Source organism: Ursus arctos, unplaced genomic scaffold (genome assembly GCF_023065955.2).
Source record: "Ursus arctos isolate Adak ecotype North America unplaced genomic scaffold, UrsArc2.0 scaffold_24, whole genome shotgun sequence".
Classification (NCBI taxonomy): Eukaryota; Metazoa; Chordata; class Mammalia; order Carnivora; family Ursidae; genus Ursus; species Ursus arctos.
This window is the reverse complement of record NW_026622919.1, coordinates 31,512,985-31,528,967: the sequence shown is the minus strand read 5'-3', so window position 1 is coordinate 31,528,967 and position 15,983 is coordinate 31,512,985. Positions and strand designations below refer to the sequence as shown.

General features: G+C 46.1%; 1 protein-coding gene across 2 annotated transcripts in view; it reads left to right on the top strand.

The window, feature by feature from the left end:
* The window catches only part of TEX14 (testis expressed 14, intercellular bridge forming factor), an 87,981-nt gene that overhangs the window by 39,207 nt on the left and 32,791 nt on the right, over positions 1–15,983 (top strand). Inside the window, exons 7-13 of one of the 2 annotated variants that reach the window (XM_048223806.2) lie at positions 477–590; positions 1,608–1,731; positions 5,098–5,276; positions 10,013–10,164; positions 11,807–11,997; positions 12,753–12,903; positions 14,112–15,022. In XM_048223806.2, the coding sequence (XP_048079763.1) occupies positions 477–590; positions 1,608–1,731; positions 5,098–5,276; positions 10,013–10,164; positions 11,807–11,997; positions 12,753–12,903; positions 14,112–15,022 (1,822 nt within the window). Of the gene's footprint in view, positions 1–476; positions 591–1,607; positions 1,732–5,097; positions 5,277–10,012; positions 10,165–11,806; positions 11,998–12,752; positions 12,904–14,108; positions 15,023–15,983 lie in introns of both variants that reach the window. The other variant, XM_044390762.3, reaches the window with a different exon arrangement.

Below are 15,983 nucleotides of genomic sequence, written 5' to 3'. Positions count from 1 at the left end.
AAAAAGGCCTCTGCCAGCCTCCTGAGGCCCTGTGCCTCCTGCAGATACAGCCCTTGTTTCCTGCCTGTGCCACAGATTTGTAGCCAGATCCTCCCTCCTCTCTGTCCTACTGCTGTGGTCTTTGTCCAAGTCATCAGTAACCCTCACCCAGACTGGCCTCCTAGCCAGCCCCCCATTCTCTGACACCCCTTCCTACCATTCCCCACACTGCTGGTGCTGTTGTCTTTCTAAAATGCAGACCTGATTGAGTCACTCTCTCCCTTGAATCCTTCAGTGACTTCTTACCACCTATACTAAGTTCCCCACGGGAACTTTAGGATATGGGGGTAAGGATAGGAGGAGAGAGGGAGGGAAGGGAGGACTCAAGGGTGCAGGGTGGGGGGTGCTTTATAGATTCTATGTAACACTGCTTCTCTGGTCTTTGGCTGGGAGAGCTGCTCATTCCCTGCTGCTCACACTTTCTCCTGTCCTTGTAGCTTGGTGTGGAATGGGAGCAGGGTCACGGTGAAGGAGCTGAATCTCCCCACCCACCCTCACTGCAGCAAACTTAGGCTGGCTGACCTGTTAATTGCGGAGCAGGAACACAGCAGGTGAGAAGGAAGTCCAGGGGCCTGGTGCATTACAGTCCAGGTCTCTTTACAGACCCAGGTTCAGGGCTATACAATACTGTCCCTGGGGTGTGGAGACCAGCCCCCCTCAGCCGCAGTATTTCTTGCCTGTTGGAATGGGTTCATTTGACTGCCAAGGGCTACCAAGAGAGAGAAGGGGGAATTAATGGATAGCCTGAGAGGTGGGGATGGTGGTGGTGAAGGGCTTAATTCTGTTAGCTGATTGACTTCCCATAACCTATGTCTCTGATGGTCCAGCCTCTGTCCGGCAACCCCCCAAGGCCCTTCCCCTTTATGGCCTTGTACCCATCAGGACATCTTCGTAGACCTGCTTCATAGACCATGGCTGTGCATGGGATCCACACAACTGAGGAACTGAGTCTCTGCCATTGAGAACATGCACTTGGGTGTACCTTAGTACCCTAGGTTTCCTTTGGCTCCAGGGTTAGCCCTTCAGCTCTTGCTGAGGCAGGATCTTGGTTCATGGTTTCACTCCAGGACTGCTGAGTGAATGGACCCAGTTCCTTGAGTATGCCACTCAGACCCTGCAAGGGGAAGTCAGCGTAAAGGACCCAAGGAAGCTGGACGGGCACATGTACACAATGTGGACTTTGACATGAGACTGAGGGATGTGTGACCTTGGGCAAGTTCCTCACATCTCCCTGACCTTGGTTTCTTTATCTCAAAAATGAGTATAATGATATATTTCTTACAGGTGGTTGCTAGGATGTGGATGACGTGTGTAAAGTGCCGTGATCAGTAGCTCATGGTGACATTGTCGTTGTTACTGGTGACTCTGAGCCTTCAGGGTCCGATCAGTGAGAGACCATAGATTCCCCCACCCCCATACCCCCACCCATCCTGTTTTCTTAGAAAGACATAATGTACAAATGGTGTTTGTGTAGAATGTGTTCAAAGAGCCTAGAAGGAAGGAAAGTACCCATTTTTTCCTCATGTCTTCCTTCTCTCTCTGCATCTGAAGCTGCTTTTGTTTTGTAGCAAGCTCCGGCACCCCCACCTGCTGCAGCTGATGGCCGTGTGCCTGTCCCAGGACCTAGAGAAGACCCGCCTTGTGTATGAGCGCATCACTGTCGGCACACTGTTCGGTGTCCTCCATGAACGGGTAAATGGCTGTTTCTGAGGATTTTCTCTTGCTGCCCTCCCCACTTCTCCCTACTGCCCTCTCACCCCTACCCCAGCAGTGAAGTTTCCATTTATGTATGCGGGGAAGATAAACCTCGTTATTCTTTACTTTCTAGGGCTGCATATGCACCATTTAAGGCTGATAAGCACCTGTTTGGAATTAGTGTGATTTTATTGTTGTCTGTCCTGTTTTTTCATCAGAACTCTAAGAGCTCAACAGACCCAGAAAACAAACAGATGCATTTCTAGCTAACTGTAATCAAGCAGCCCCTGGCTTGCTTGCTTGTTTTATTTATTTATTTTTTACAGATTTTATCTATTTACTTGACAAAGAGAGAGAGTACACGTGCACAAGCATGGGGAGTGGCAGGCAGAAGGAGCGGGAGAAGCAGGCTCCGCTGCATTGACCTGAGCCAAAGGCAGTTGCTTAACCAACTGAGTCACCCAGATGCACCAACCCCTGGCTTTAATTCCCTGTATTTTCACTTGGGCCTTTCAGGACCTTTGCTGTACAGAGAGGTTTGTTTATATACAGACCTGTACCACTCCCTCTCGCTTTTCAAATTTCCTTGTGGGAACATCTTCCAGGGCCCACAGACTCCCTAGGAAGTGTGCTTTGGGTTGAGATGTGGCTTCAGAGAGGTCCTGGAGCATTTGCTTTTCTTCCTCCATGACTTTGTTCTCAAGACCCTGGGCAGGAATGAGAAGAGACCCTCCAGGACGGGCCCTTCCCCAAAATGGCTAGCTATTCCTCCTGCCTGAGGACTTCCTGCAGTGTCATTTCTCCTTCCCTCCCCTCCCCTCTCCTCTCTTGTCATTTGGTGAAGGCATTACCTTAAAATGCCATTTCTCTGGGGAACAGGATAGAGAGCCCAGAAATAAAACCACGCTTACGTGGTCAGTTAATGTGCAATACAGGAAGCAGGAACATACAGTAGGGAAAAGAGAGTCTCTTTATCAGATGTTGGGAACATTGGACAGCCACATGCAGAGAATGAAGTTGGACCACTTTGTTAACAGCATACACAAAAATAAACTCAGAATGGTTTACAGACCTAAATGTGAGCCTTGAAACCATCAAACTCCTAAAAGAAATCACAGGCAGTAATCTCTTGGATATGGGCTTTAGCAACATATTTAAGGATATGTCTCCACAGGCAAGGGAAACAAAAGCAAAAATAAACTATTGGAACTACACCAAAATAAAAAGCTTTTGTGCAGCCAGGGAAACCATCAACAAAACAAAAAGGCAACCGACTAAATGGAAGAAGATATTTACAAATGAAATATCTGATAAGGAGTTAATATTCAAAATACATAAAAGACTTATACAGCTGGCTACAAAAAAAGCCAAATAATCCCATCAAAATGGACAGAGGACCTGAATAGACATTTTTCCACAGAAGACATACAGATGGCAAACAGACACATGAGAAGATGTTCAACATCACTCATCATTAGGGAAATGCAAATCAAAACTATAGTGAGATCTCACCTCATACCGGTCAGAATGGCTAGAATCAGAATGACAAAAATTGGCGAGGATGTGGAGAAAAAGGAACCCTTGTACACTGTTGGTGGGCATGTAAATTGCTGCAACCACTGGAAAATACTAGGAGATTTCTCAAAAAATTAAAAATAGAATAACTATATGATTTAGCAATTCCACTACTAGGTTTTTATGCAAAGAAAATGAAAATACCGGGACACCTGTGTGGCTCAGTCGGTCAAGCGTCTGCCTTTACCTCAGGTCATGATCTCAGGGTCCTGGGATAGAGCCCAATGTCAGGCTCCCTGCTCAGCAGGGAATCTGCTTCTCCCTCTGCCCCTCTGCCTGCTCGTGCTCTCTCTCTCTCTCAAATACATAAATAAAATCTTAAGAAAAAAAAGAGAAAATGAAAATACCAGTTCAAAAAGACATATGCACCCCTATATTTATTGCAGCATTATTTATAATAGCCAAGAAGCCAAGATATGGAAGCAACCTAAGTATCCATGAATAGATGAATGGGTAAAGAAGATGTGAGAGAGATATATATATATATGTATGTGTGTATATATATGTTTATATAATATATATGACATGTATATATGTGTGTATAATATATATGATATATGTATGTACATATGTATAACATGAGATTATTATAATGTGAGATATATATCTCACATATGGAATATTATTCAGCCATAAAAGAAAAGAATGAGGTCTTGCCATTTTCAACAATGTGGATGGACCTAGAGAGGATATTATGCTAAGTGAAGTAAGTCAGACAGGGGTGCCTGGGTGGCTCAGTTGGTTAAGCGTCTGCCTCCGGCTTAGGTCATGACCCCTGGGTCCTGGGATCCCGCCCCACGTTGGGCTCCCTGCTCAGCGGGGAGCCTGCTTCTCCCTCTCCCTCTGCCTGCCTCTCTGCCTACTTGTGCTCTCCCTCTCTCTCTCTCTGGTAAATAAATAAAATCTTAAAAAAAGAAATAAGTCAGACAGAGAAAGACAAATATATCATTTCACTTGTATGTGGAAACTAAAAAAACAACCAACCAACCAACCAAAACCAGACTTACAATATAGACACCAAACTCGTGGTTGCCGGAGGGGCTTAAGGTGGGAAATGGGCAAAATGAAGGGAATTAAGAGGTACAAGCTTAACAGTTATAAAATAAATCATGGGGATGAAAAGTATAGCGTAGGGAATGTAGTCAGTAATAGTGTATGGTGACAGGTGGTGACTACACTTACTGTGGTGAGCATTATATAACATCTAGAATTGTTGAATTACTGTGTTGTACACATGAAACTAATGCAACATTGTATGTCAACCATACTTCAATAATAAGTTCTTTTTCAAAAGAACGCCATTTCTCTGGGGAGAGACCAATGTGACTTTAATCAGCCAGATACATTGATGTGAGTGAATTTCTTTCCTCTTAGGATCAGTCATCTCACTGGGGCCGGGGCTGGACTGGTCCTTTAAGCTTCCAGGCTCTCCCAAGCAGCACAGGCTTGAATGGGGCGGGGTGCAGGGTGCAGGGCAGGTTCATTGGTGGCGGTATGGTGGTGGTGAGCCCACCCTGGAAACACATACCAGGTTTTGAGAACATTCTGCCCGTTTTTTGTGGTGTGAAGTGGCTCAGTTCAGGGAGAGGAGTCCAGCTTTGGAGCCGGAGGGCCCTGGGTCAGTGGGACTTGAGGCCAGTCAGCTCCCTGAGCTTTAGGTTCCCCGTTTGTAAAATGGGGACTCTAGGTAGCTCTGAGGATCAGCTGAAAAGGCTTTGGAAACTGCAAAGCATTCTGCAGCATCCAGGGCCCAGTCCCTGTCCTGGCAGTTTTATCCCCTGATTCCAGCGCTCCCAGTTCCCCGTGCTGCACATGGAGGTGATCGTGCACCTGCTGCTCCAGATTTCCGACGCCCTGAGATACTTGCATTCCCGGGGGTTTATCCACCGCTCCCTCAGCTCCTACGCCGTCCACATCGTCTCCACAGGGGAAGCAAGGCTAACCAACCTGGAATATATGATGGAAAGGTGGGTGTTGTAGAGAAAGAATCTTGTCTGGGCAGGCCTCATTGGTGGGCTGAATTGTTCATCGTTGGGGAAAGAGGTTTCCCAAATGTCTTGCCCTATCTGCCAAGGTTAGAGGGACTTTGGGGAAGTTACTTCTGCTCAGGACATTCTCATTTTAATAAACGTTTAACAAGCAAGGGCCCCTATTAGCCAATATGTGTAAATCCTCTATCTACTTCAAAATTTTCAGTGGTTTAACACAAGTAAGGTGTGTTTCTCACTCACATTGCAGTGTCGTGTGTGTTTTGGAGGGGGGCACCCACTGTGTTCCAGGTTCCTCCCATCTATAGTTCTGGTGTCCCCAAGCCTCAGTCCCCCACTGTGTTCTCTGTGTTGCTGCTCAGTGAAGAGAGAGCCTGGAGGGGCACATGGTATTTAGGGGCCAGCCTGAAGTGGCTGTATCATTGCTTCCCGCTTTGTAGTCCCCTCCTCACTGCAGGGAGGCTGGGAAATGTGTCATAGCTGTGCATCCTGGAAGGAGAGAGAAGGTGATGGCTGCTGATGAGCCTCACAATCGGTCACTCCTCCTACTCCTGGGCCAGGTAGTTGGTTGGGTAGGCACTAAGGGCATTTCCTCCCCTTGAGGGGCTCAGCGCAGTGAGGGGACAGAGACAAAAACAATGCCCTCATTCGAGGGTTGGTGGGTGGGCTTCATTTCCTGTTTGGCAGGAGTCAAAGTCCTCCTGAGAGTTGGGGGTACCTCCCATCTCCTGTCCCTGGGCTCTGGAAGGCAGAGGATCTCTCCTGTGCTTCCTTGTTGCCTTCCACAGCTCTGGGCCTTTAGCCCGTTGTTGGTTCTGCTCCGCTGTGAAGCTTCAGCCATTGGGCAGACCTCTTGCTCAGCCCTGCACCCACCTACTCCCCAGTCACTGAGGCTTTGTTTCAGAGTCTCTCACTGGTCATTGCTCCTCGTCTACTCTGTCATGTATTTTTCTCACCATGTGAAAAGCTCTGTGAGGGCAGGGATTTCTGTTTTATCCACTGCTGTATCTCAAATGCCTAAAACAGGCCTTCACATAGTAAGTGCTCAACATATGTTTTTTGAATGAATGAAACAGAAAGACTCACTTCCCAGACTGCGTATGCCCCTAGTCCTTCTGCCTGCGGAGGAGAGTCAGGGGGCTTGGTTGTATTTGGCCCCCATGGGCCTTGGTGAAGAGTTTGAATTTTTTACCCTAAGAACACCAGGGTGACATGAAGGGCTTTTTTTTTCCTTTTTTTTTTTTGAGCAAGATGGTGTTATGGATGATTGACAGGCTAAGAAGGTTCCTGTGGCTCCTGCATGTAAAGAAGGGGCTGAGAGGGGACAAGAGAGGGGCAGGGGAGCAGTTAGGATGTGACTGCAGCAGTTCTCCATGTGAGTACTATCTCCAGTCAAGCTGCTCAGCCTGAGATCTGGTCCATGCTTAGTTCCAGTTTCAACCTCGTTGCCTACAAGATTAAGTCCAGGCACTTTGCAGGGTATGGAAGCCATCCAAGGTGGGGCTCTGCCCACAGTGCCAGCCTTGTTGCTTCCCACTCCCTGCTGGGCATCTGAAGCCGCTTTCAGTCTTGGCCATTTCTGGGTGCTGCTCCCTGCGCCTGGAATAGTTGGCACTCGCCTGTTTATCCTTTCAAACTCACCTCAGGCACAAGCACCCACCACACCCATGAAGCCTGTACTGAAGCCTTGGACCCCACAGCACTTTGCGTATTCCAGCCCTCCGCAGCCAAGTGTGTCTGCCCCACCAGAGGGTGACCTCTGGGAGGCCAGGGACTCTGCATGTTCCTTGTCCACTCAGGGCCTGCTGCATAGTAAGTGCTCAGTTGAATGTTGGTTAAGTGGACAGAAGAGTCTAGATGATGGGAGAACTTTAAATGGTTCAGAATGGGATTGAGCACTTTGGCTATGTGTGCAGGAACAGTAGAAGCTAAGGGGTTTGGACATTTTTGCCTTTGATAACAGCAGAGGCTTTTCAGGAAGGCTGTGGTGGAGTCCAAGCTATTTTGCTGGTGATGGAGCGCCATCTCTTGTTAACATGGAGGCATGACTGTTTCCTCTGCCTGAGCTCTCCAATAGAAATGTGAATCCTAGAGTGAAATAGAACTTCGGAGATGGCTCAGCCCAAACTTGTCTTTTACAGATGAGGAAACTGAGGCCCAGGGAGGGGAAGAGATGGTCTCAAGTTACCCAGCTGTGGCTAGAACAAAGTGGTAGAGGATGTTTCCTGGCTATAGGGGCAGAATGGATTGGAAGTTAAGGGTTGGAAGTCCAGCTAGGAGGCTGTACTGCAGGGCCTGGTGGTGACTAAGGAATCAGAATAGAAGCGAAAAATGGGAGATGCACTGAGGAGCTGGGGTCCACAGATTGGTCAGGTAAGGCGCTGGGAGGTAACTGAGTAGTTAGGTTGCGTTTTCTTTTGGATTTATTGACCTCAGAATGGAACTTCAGGTAGAGACGTCAATCAGCAAGCAGTTACAGCTACAACAGCATACCCTTCTTTGCAACTGATAACATGAGCTGAGATCCAAGAATCCAGAATAACTTTCAATTCCACATTTATTTTTGGTAACACTCTATCTGGGCTGGTTGGTTTGTTGAATGTCATTGTCAAGGGTATCACTCCATCTCGTGGTATAAAAATGATACAGCAGTTTTTTTACTCTTCAACTCCTTCTTAATGGAATTTTTAAAACTGGAATTGACCTTGCGAGTGGTATCACATAGCCATAGCCAAATGTAATTTTAATGATGTCAGAGCTGAAGCCTAGAAAAACAACTGTCCCAGAATGACAACCAGAAAAGAAGCCCCCCCCCCGCCCCCGCTGCAACTAGCTTTAACAGAGAAGTAAGGGGAATTGTAAGAGAAGAAGGTGAGTGGAAGTAGAAAGAATATAAATGCTGGTTGTAAGTAACTTGTCCCTTACCAGAGCCTTAGATAAGCCTGAAAGGCCTGGGAAGGTAGGTGAGTGTTTCCCTTGAAGAATCACCCCACAAGGTGAAGAGTCAAGCATGCTAGGTCCTCAGAGTATATCTCTGAGAGTAAAACACTCCATTGCTTTTCCTGTGATACTAATATGATATTGACATGCCTCTAGGCTGTTCATACTATACTGGGCCACACCTAACTATTCAGCAATACAACCAAAAAGTCAATACGAACTTTTCTAACTTGATGGCTTCCTGGACTCACTATCATCTACCAAAAGCTCTGCTGAAAAAAATATTATTTAGGGAATTTTGCTGAAAGTCTGAGACACCCATCCCATCCTCAAATCTATCTTTTGCCAGACCAGCAAAGAACTTCTGATCACTTGCTTTTTAAAAAAAATTTAATTATTGGGGCACCAGGGTGGCTCAATCGGTTAAATGTCTGACTCTTGTTTTGTCTCGGGTCATGATCTCAGGGTCATGAGATTGAGCCCCACATCAGGCTCCACGCTTAGCAGGAATTCTGCTTAAGATTCTCTCTCTCCCGCTCCCTCGCCACCCCCCCCCCAGCACATGCTCTCTCTCTGAAATGAATCTTCATTTTTTTTTTTCATTTTTTAAAAAGACTTTGTTTATTCATTTGAGAGAGAGCACAAGCAAGGAGAGAGGCAGGGGGAGAGGCAGAAGCAGACTCCCCACTGAGCTGGGAGCCTGACATGCAGCTTGAACCCAGGACCTGGAGATCACGACCTGAGCTGAAGGCAGATGCCCAACCATCTGGGCCACCCAGGTGCCCCTGAAATAAATAAATCTTTAAAAAAACGATCTACTAGCTTTCACAGTCTTTACCAAATACCTACCATGACATTCATGTTAATAACTTACTTGTATAGTGCTTTATGGCTCACACACAAGATCTCATTAGATGCTCCTGACAGCTGTAGACAGAATTCGGTGCTGACCTCACCCTGAGGACTCTTGTTGGCCCAAGAGACATTTAGGATGTTCTGACTTAATTCTCAAGGAATCTAGTTGGGAAGTTGAGTTTTTCAAGCCAATCAGTGAAACTTTTGAGTGCTGGACTGAGAAGGCTTTTTCCCAAGAGGGCAGAGTTTAGAAAAGAAACAATCACGAGGAATTGGAAGAGTCCCACAAGACTTTGATAAAGCAGATGGGGCTTGAGGAGTGGTCTTGAAAGAGTCTTATCCCCATTTATTCAAAAGTAGGCGTTGAAGCCCTTGTGTAAGTTTTATACGTGATATAAAAGACAGATAAGGTGCCTCTTCTCATGGAGTTGACTCTAGCAGAGGGGAGAAGAAAATAAACAGTAAATAAATGAACAAACCTTCAGAAAATAAGTGCTCTGAAGCCAGTAAAATAGGACTCTAGGTGGTCAGGGAAGGCCTCTCTGAGGTGATTTTTGAGCTACTACCTTTGTTACAAGAAGCAGCCAGTCACCGTGGGAGCTCTGGGTAGAGCATGCCATACAGAAGAAGCCAGTTTGCAGTGCAAAGACCTGAAGTGGTGACGTACTGGAGAAACTCAGAGCCGGCCCCTGTGACTTGAGTGAATGAGCAAGAGAGAACAGTCAGATGTGGTGAGGGTGGGCAGAGCCCACTCTGGTAGATTGGAACAGCAGGCGGTAAGGGTTAGCTCAGGGTCTAGCTGGGTTTCTAGAAGCTCAAGGAGGTTGCCGGTGTTCAGAGCAGATGTTTCACAAATGGACTGTATGATGGTCACGACGATCTTTTAAGACATGAACCTGACTTTGTGTTTCCTCCTGCAGCCAAGATGGACGTGTACACAGGGACCTGACTCGAGTGCCCCTGCCGACCCAGCTGTACAACTGGGCTGCCCCAGAGGTGATCTTACAGAAGGCAGCCACAGTGAAGTCGGACATTTACAGCTTTTCTATGATCATACAGGAAATTTTAACAGGTAGATCCAAGAACACATTGACTGTGACCAGAGTCTCTGTTCTTAGGTTGGATTTTTTTTCCCCCAAGAGTTACTTAGTTTTATGAAAATGCAGGACATAAAAGAAAAAGATTGCTTCAAGGAAACTTCTTTGTGTTTATGGAAGATATGAGATGATGTCCCAGAAGTCTTTCTCTTTTAACCTGTTCTTTGAGACTTAGCAAAGCCCACCTATCATCCTGTCAATGGTAATACATTTAACCTAAGAGAAGTTTTTATTTATTTTTATTTATTTATTTATTTATTTATTTAAAAGATTGTATTTATTTGACAGAGAGACAGCGTGTAGCACAAGCAGGGGGAGGGGCAGGCAGAGGGAGAGAGGGACAAGCAGGCTCTCCACTGAGTAGAGAGCCTGACACAGGGCTCGATCCCAGGACCCTGGGGTCATGACCTGAGCTGAAGTCAGCTGCTTTTTTTTTTTTTTTTTAAAGATTTTATTTATTTCTTTGACAGAGAGAGAGAGAGACAGCCAGCAAGAGAGGGAACACAAGCAGGGGGAGTGGGAGAGGGAGAAGCAGGCTCCCAGTGGAGGAGCCCAATGTGGGGCTCGATCCCAGGACTCCGGGATCACGCCCTGAGCCGAAGGCAGATGCTTAACGATTGAGCCACCCAGGTGCCCCATGAGCCACCCAGGTGCCCCAGAAGTCAGCTGCTTAACCAACTGAGCCACCCACGTGCCCCCCAAGCAAAGTTTTTAAACTGAATATTGCTGTCAATGCTTAGGGGTCTCTGAGAGATGTCCCTTAAGGAACTTGTAAATGAGGGACACCTGGGTGGCTCAGTCAGTTCAGCTTAGGTCATGATGGGGGGGGGGTCGTGGGATCAAGCCCCATATTGGCAGGCTTCCTGCTCAGTGGGGAGTCTGCTTCTCCTTCTTCTCCCTCTGACCCTCCCCCTGCTCGTGCTCTGTCTCTTGCTCTCATTCTGTGTCTCTCAAATAAATAAATAAAATCTTTAAAAAAAATTAAAAGAAGAACTGGTAAATGAGGGGAAAAGACTGGCCTTAGAGAAGTAAACTATGAAATCAAACACACCTAGCGTTCCTTGTGTATATAAGCAGTGTCACTTGAAAGACGTGGAAGCCCTTCCAAACCTGCAGGACCCTAATGTGAAGGAAGTGATCACATATCTGAAGACACAAGGAATCTTTCAGGAGAGGGGAACACACAAACACACATTCAGTAAAACCACGTTCACTGAGGGGGTAAGTGAGAGTCCCTTTCCGTTTAGCAGTGTTTACAGGCTGGGAGGCAAAACCACACCTTCCATGAGAGGAATGCATTGGCCTACCCATCCTGAAGCCATGACACATCCCCTGTGGTGCCCAGGTCTGCCAGCAGGGAGCCCACGCGCACATGATGCCAACAGTACTTCTTCCTATCTCTGCCGCAGGGATTTCCCTCGTAAATGGGTAAAGTGGCCTTCTTGTTTATATGACTGGACTTACAGGCAGTTTTTTCTATAAAAAGAAATTAATATTTAAAGGGGTTGAGTGACTTGACTAAGGTTACCTATTGTTACCTGATTTTTTTTTAAAACATGATTTCTTAATGATAGTAGGATTTAATGCTACTCTTTCCTATGACTTTTTCCTTAACAGATAACATACCCTGGAATGGTTTAGATGGCTCAGTTATCAAAGAAGCTGTAGTCTTGGGAAATTATTTAGAAGCTGACGTCAGGCTTCCAAAACCTTACTATGATATTGTTAAGTCAGGCATCCAAGTCAAGCAGAAAGACCGAACTATGAACCTTCAAGATATCCGGTACATTCTGAAAAATGACTTAAAGGTAAGCTCTGAAGCTGTTAGTTTATTTCAGCTTACTCATCACAGTGGTGTAGGGGCTTAGAGATCAGGAAGAAGCTAGAGATCAAGTTGTAAGAAGTTTGGGAAATTCTCATTTCATCACACCCTTTCTGGGCTCCCCAGAAAAGGAACTCCTAACTGCTTCACTTGGTGAGAGCAACAGGGAATTGATGAAGGAGGCTGGGGAAGGTCAGCACATAGAGGAGCATAGGCACATGATGCGATTCAGTGACTGGGAGCTTTTGTTATTATGTAATTTAACTTAATTTTATTTTTAAAGATTTTTTTTTGTTTGAGAGAGAGAACGAGTAAGAGAGAGAGAGAACACAAGTAGGGAGGGGCAGAGGGAGACAGCAGATTCCCTGCTGAGCAGGGAGCCCAACATGGGGCTTGGTCCCAGGATCCCAGATGCTTAACTGGCTGAGCCATCCAGGCACCCCTATTGTTATTATTTTAAAAATATTGATAATAACAATGAATTAGCTAATTTGAGTTATAGTCAGTCTGTCCAACAGGAGGAAGAGGGAATGTATTTGATACCTAGATCTGTTTCAAAAACATCTGTGTCAGGGCGCCTAGCTGGCTCAATTGGAAGAGCATGGGACTCTTGATCTCAGGGTTGTGAGTTTGAGACCCACATTGGGTGTGGAGATTACTTAAATAATAAACGTAAAAAAAACAAACAGTGACATTCAGATGATTATAAATATGTCTTTAATAATATTTCCCTTGTTAAAGGATTTTCTTGGAACCCAGAGAACTCAGCCAACTGAGAGCCCCAAGGGGCAGAGATATGAACTCCATCCTGATGTCAATGTCTATCTAGGACTGACCTCAGAACATCTGAAAGAGACCCCTAACTTGGAAATAAAAGAGCTGAAGGAAACGGGTATGGCCTGAACCCACAGGTTAAGCATTATTGGACATGACTGTGCTATGCGAGTTGCAGCTACAACCAGTCAACGCCTCCGCACTGCGCGTCACTTACACTTGGAAATGGTGGATGCCTTAGGGGAGGTCAAGGTCCTTGAAATTACTAAGTTAAATTTTTTTGGCTCCATGTACACCTTTGTTGGATCCAGAACTAAACAGTTACAACTAGTTTATTTCTAGCATGATGTTCTTAGGAATTGATTTAATTGCTTCACAAATAAAAATGGTGATTTTTAGATTCAAAACTATTACCTGTTCATTATAGAAAACAAAATCATACAGAGAAGAACATTACTTACCATTTTAATTCTGCCACTTCGAAATAATTTGTTAATATTTTGATGTTTCCCTCCAGCCTTTTCCTATAGCCTTAAAGCTTTTTAGTACATTTAGAAATCTTAGAATTCAGAGCTAAAAACGACCTTGCAATTATCCAGCTTAATATTCTCATATTCCTGATGAGAAAACTAAGGGCCAGAGAAGTTGAGGTTTGCTTAGGACTCCAGAGCTTATTACAGAACTGGAATCCAGGCCAAGTGACCATTCTCTCTGTCTCTCTTTGGACAGGGCTGGAAGCCTCCAGAATGGCAAGACCCCCCCCCCCACTCTCATTACTTTGGCTCCTCTGTCCTGTTCTCTGCAAGCTATACACCATCAACCAGGGGGGATGGGTGGTCAGCTCTGGTGTTATTTTTTGAATTATGATTCTTCCCGTAATGCAGGGGCCTCTTGGGAAGTGTTTTGGCTACTTTTATCAGATACTCACCAAGAGCATAACTTTAACTGACATGAATATTCAAACTCCTGTGTATGTAAAAAAAACTGTGGATTTAGTCCTTAAGATTTAGGGGTCGGTAATTTCCATGTCCTGACAGTTATGTGTGTTTTGAACACACTATAACTTAAACTTAGAACATTTTCCCCAGGGTTTGATCTCTTCCCAATTTTCTACCTCAACTCATGTCAAAATGGAAATTTTCATCTGTTAGAAATACCCTCACACCCTCCATGAGTGTATCTGGTAGTCTTGCACACCTATGAAGGGAATGGGAAAATAAAAAGCTGTTTTCTCTGTTCTCACTGCACTTGAGCAGCATGCCAAGGCTGCTTAGCTGCTGCATGTGAACACTTTAATCAGTGGCATGTTGTCATTCTTTCCAGCAGGCAGTCGACTTCATTCACCCAGGGGTCCCCCTTCTCCCACCGAGAAAGCAACACCAGATCCTCGGGTTCTAGATTCAAGTATGATGGCCAAGGAGACTCCAAACCAACATGCTGCTTCTCCTGCTGGGTCTGTGGCAGAAGAGGCTAGGAGCCCCAGCCCAGGTCAGGCAAGCCTCAGTAGCTTCGAAATCAATGAGATCTACTCAGGCTGCCTGGACAGGGGAGCTGATGAGGAGGAGCCCCCGGGAGCCGGTTCATCCTTTGAGGGGGCTGGACCAAGCCAGGCAGATGAACTGAAGTCCATGGAAGAAGAGCTGGAAAAGATGGAGAGAGAGGCATGCTGTTTTTACGATGAGGACGAGAGCTCTTCAGAAGCCAGCACAGAGCTTTCCTTTGAGGACTGGGATTGGCAAAATGGTTCTCCTAGTTCCCCCGACCTGCCTGCGCCAGCCAGAGAAGCCAAGGGCATTGTGAGCGATAGGTGCATGACTGAGGAGTACATCAGTAAGTGTGTGCTGAATCTAAAGATCTCACAGACATTAATGCAGCAGAATGCCGATCTGCTCGGGAACATCCAGCGAAAGATCGGTCAGCTTGAGATGATACAGAAGGAGCAGGAAGAGTGTAGGTCTTGGTGGGCTTCCTCAAGGGAGTTTGCAAACGTCTCTGACTCCCCTTCAGCCTTGGGCCCACCAGCTTCCAGATACGTACCTCCTGTCGTGCAGCTTCCAGGAGGCCAGCAGCCTTACACCAGTGGCCGTTGTCTAACCCTGACAAGGTCTTCCATAGTGAAAGATTTTCAAGGGGGACATTTTGGCAAAAGGTCCAGGAAAAGAAGTGGCTGTGGCTGGAAACCTGTCACCCAAGTCTCTGAAGAAAGCACTGGAGATCAGTCAGAGAAGAGCCATCAGGTACAGCTAAGAAGTAGGAGGCAGTGGGGCGCCTGGGTGGCACAGCGGTTAAGCGTCTGCCTTCGGCTCAGGGCGTGATCCCGGCGTTATGGGATCAAGCCCCACATCAGGCTCCTCCGCTATGAGCCTGCTTCTTCTTCTCCCATTCCCCCTGCTTGTGTTCCCTCTCTCGCTGGCTGTCTCGATCTCTGTCGAATAAATAAATAAAATCTTTAAAAAAAAAAAAAAAAGTAGGAGGCAGGGCTACATGAGCAGGATCTGGAACATGGGTCAGCATGGCCCCAACCCCCGTGCAAGGACTGACATAAATATAACCATCTCAGAGGGGTCCTCTTGGCTTTGGGAAATAAGGCCTCTAGGAAGGGATTCGAAGGTAGATACTCTTCATCTCTCATTCCAAACCCAACACACAGCCCATGTTCTTCTTTATAAATCCTGTGCATCAGATTGGACCATATGAAATTGCTGTTTTATAGGTCAGAATATTCAAGTATTGACAATTTTACATGATTCACTTACTAAATATGGTATTTTGGGCAGGTATTAATTCCCATTCTCAATTGTTTATTCATTTACTCACTCATTCAGTAAACATGTATAGAGCCAGAGGCTATACGTTAGACCCTGGGGTATGATGATGATTGAGCTACAGGCTGTACTTACGTGTAGCTCCAGTGTGGGACAGAGGGGCCTGGTCATCAAAGAAGACACCTCAAAGGAGGTGAGAAGACACCACGGGAACCGTTCTAGGAGGTGTAGCTTGAGGCTTAGTGAGGTTGCAGAGTGGCTCCTGCATGAGCTCCTTAGGGGCCTGGGTCTTACTCATTCTGTGCCCTTGTAGGGGTACCTGGCACACAGAAGGTACTTGATAAATGGTCCTTGAAGGAATGAATAAATTAATGAATTTGAACAAGGTCACATATAGAGAGCTGACTGTCTCTCTTTTTTTTTTTTAATTTTT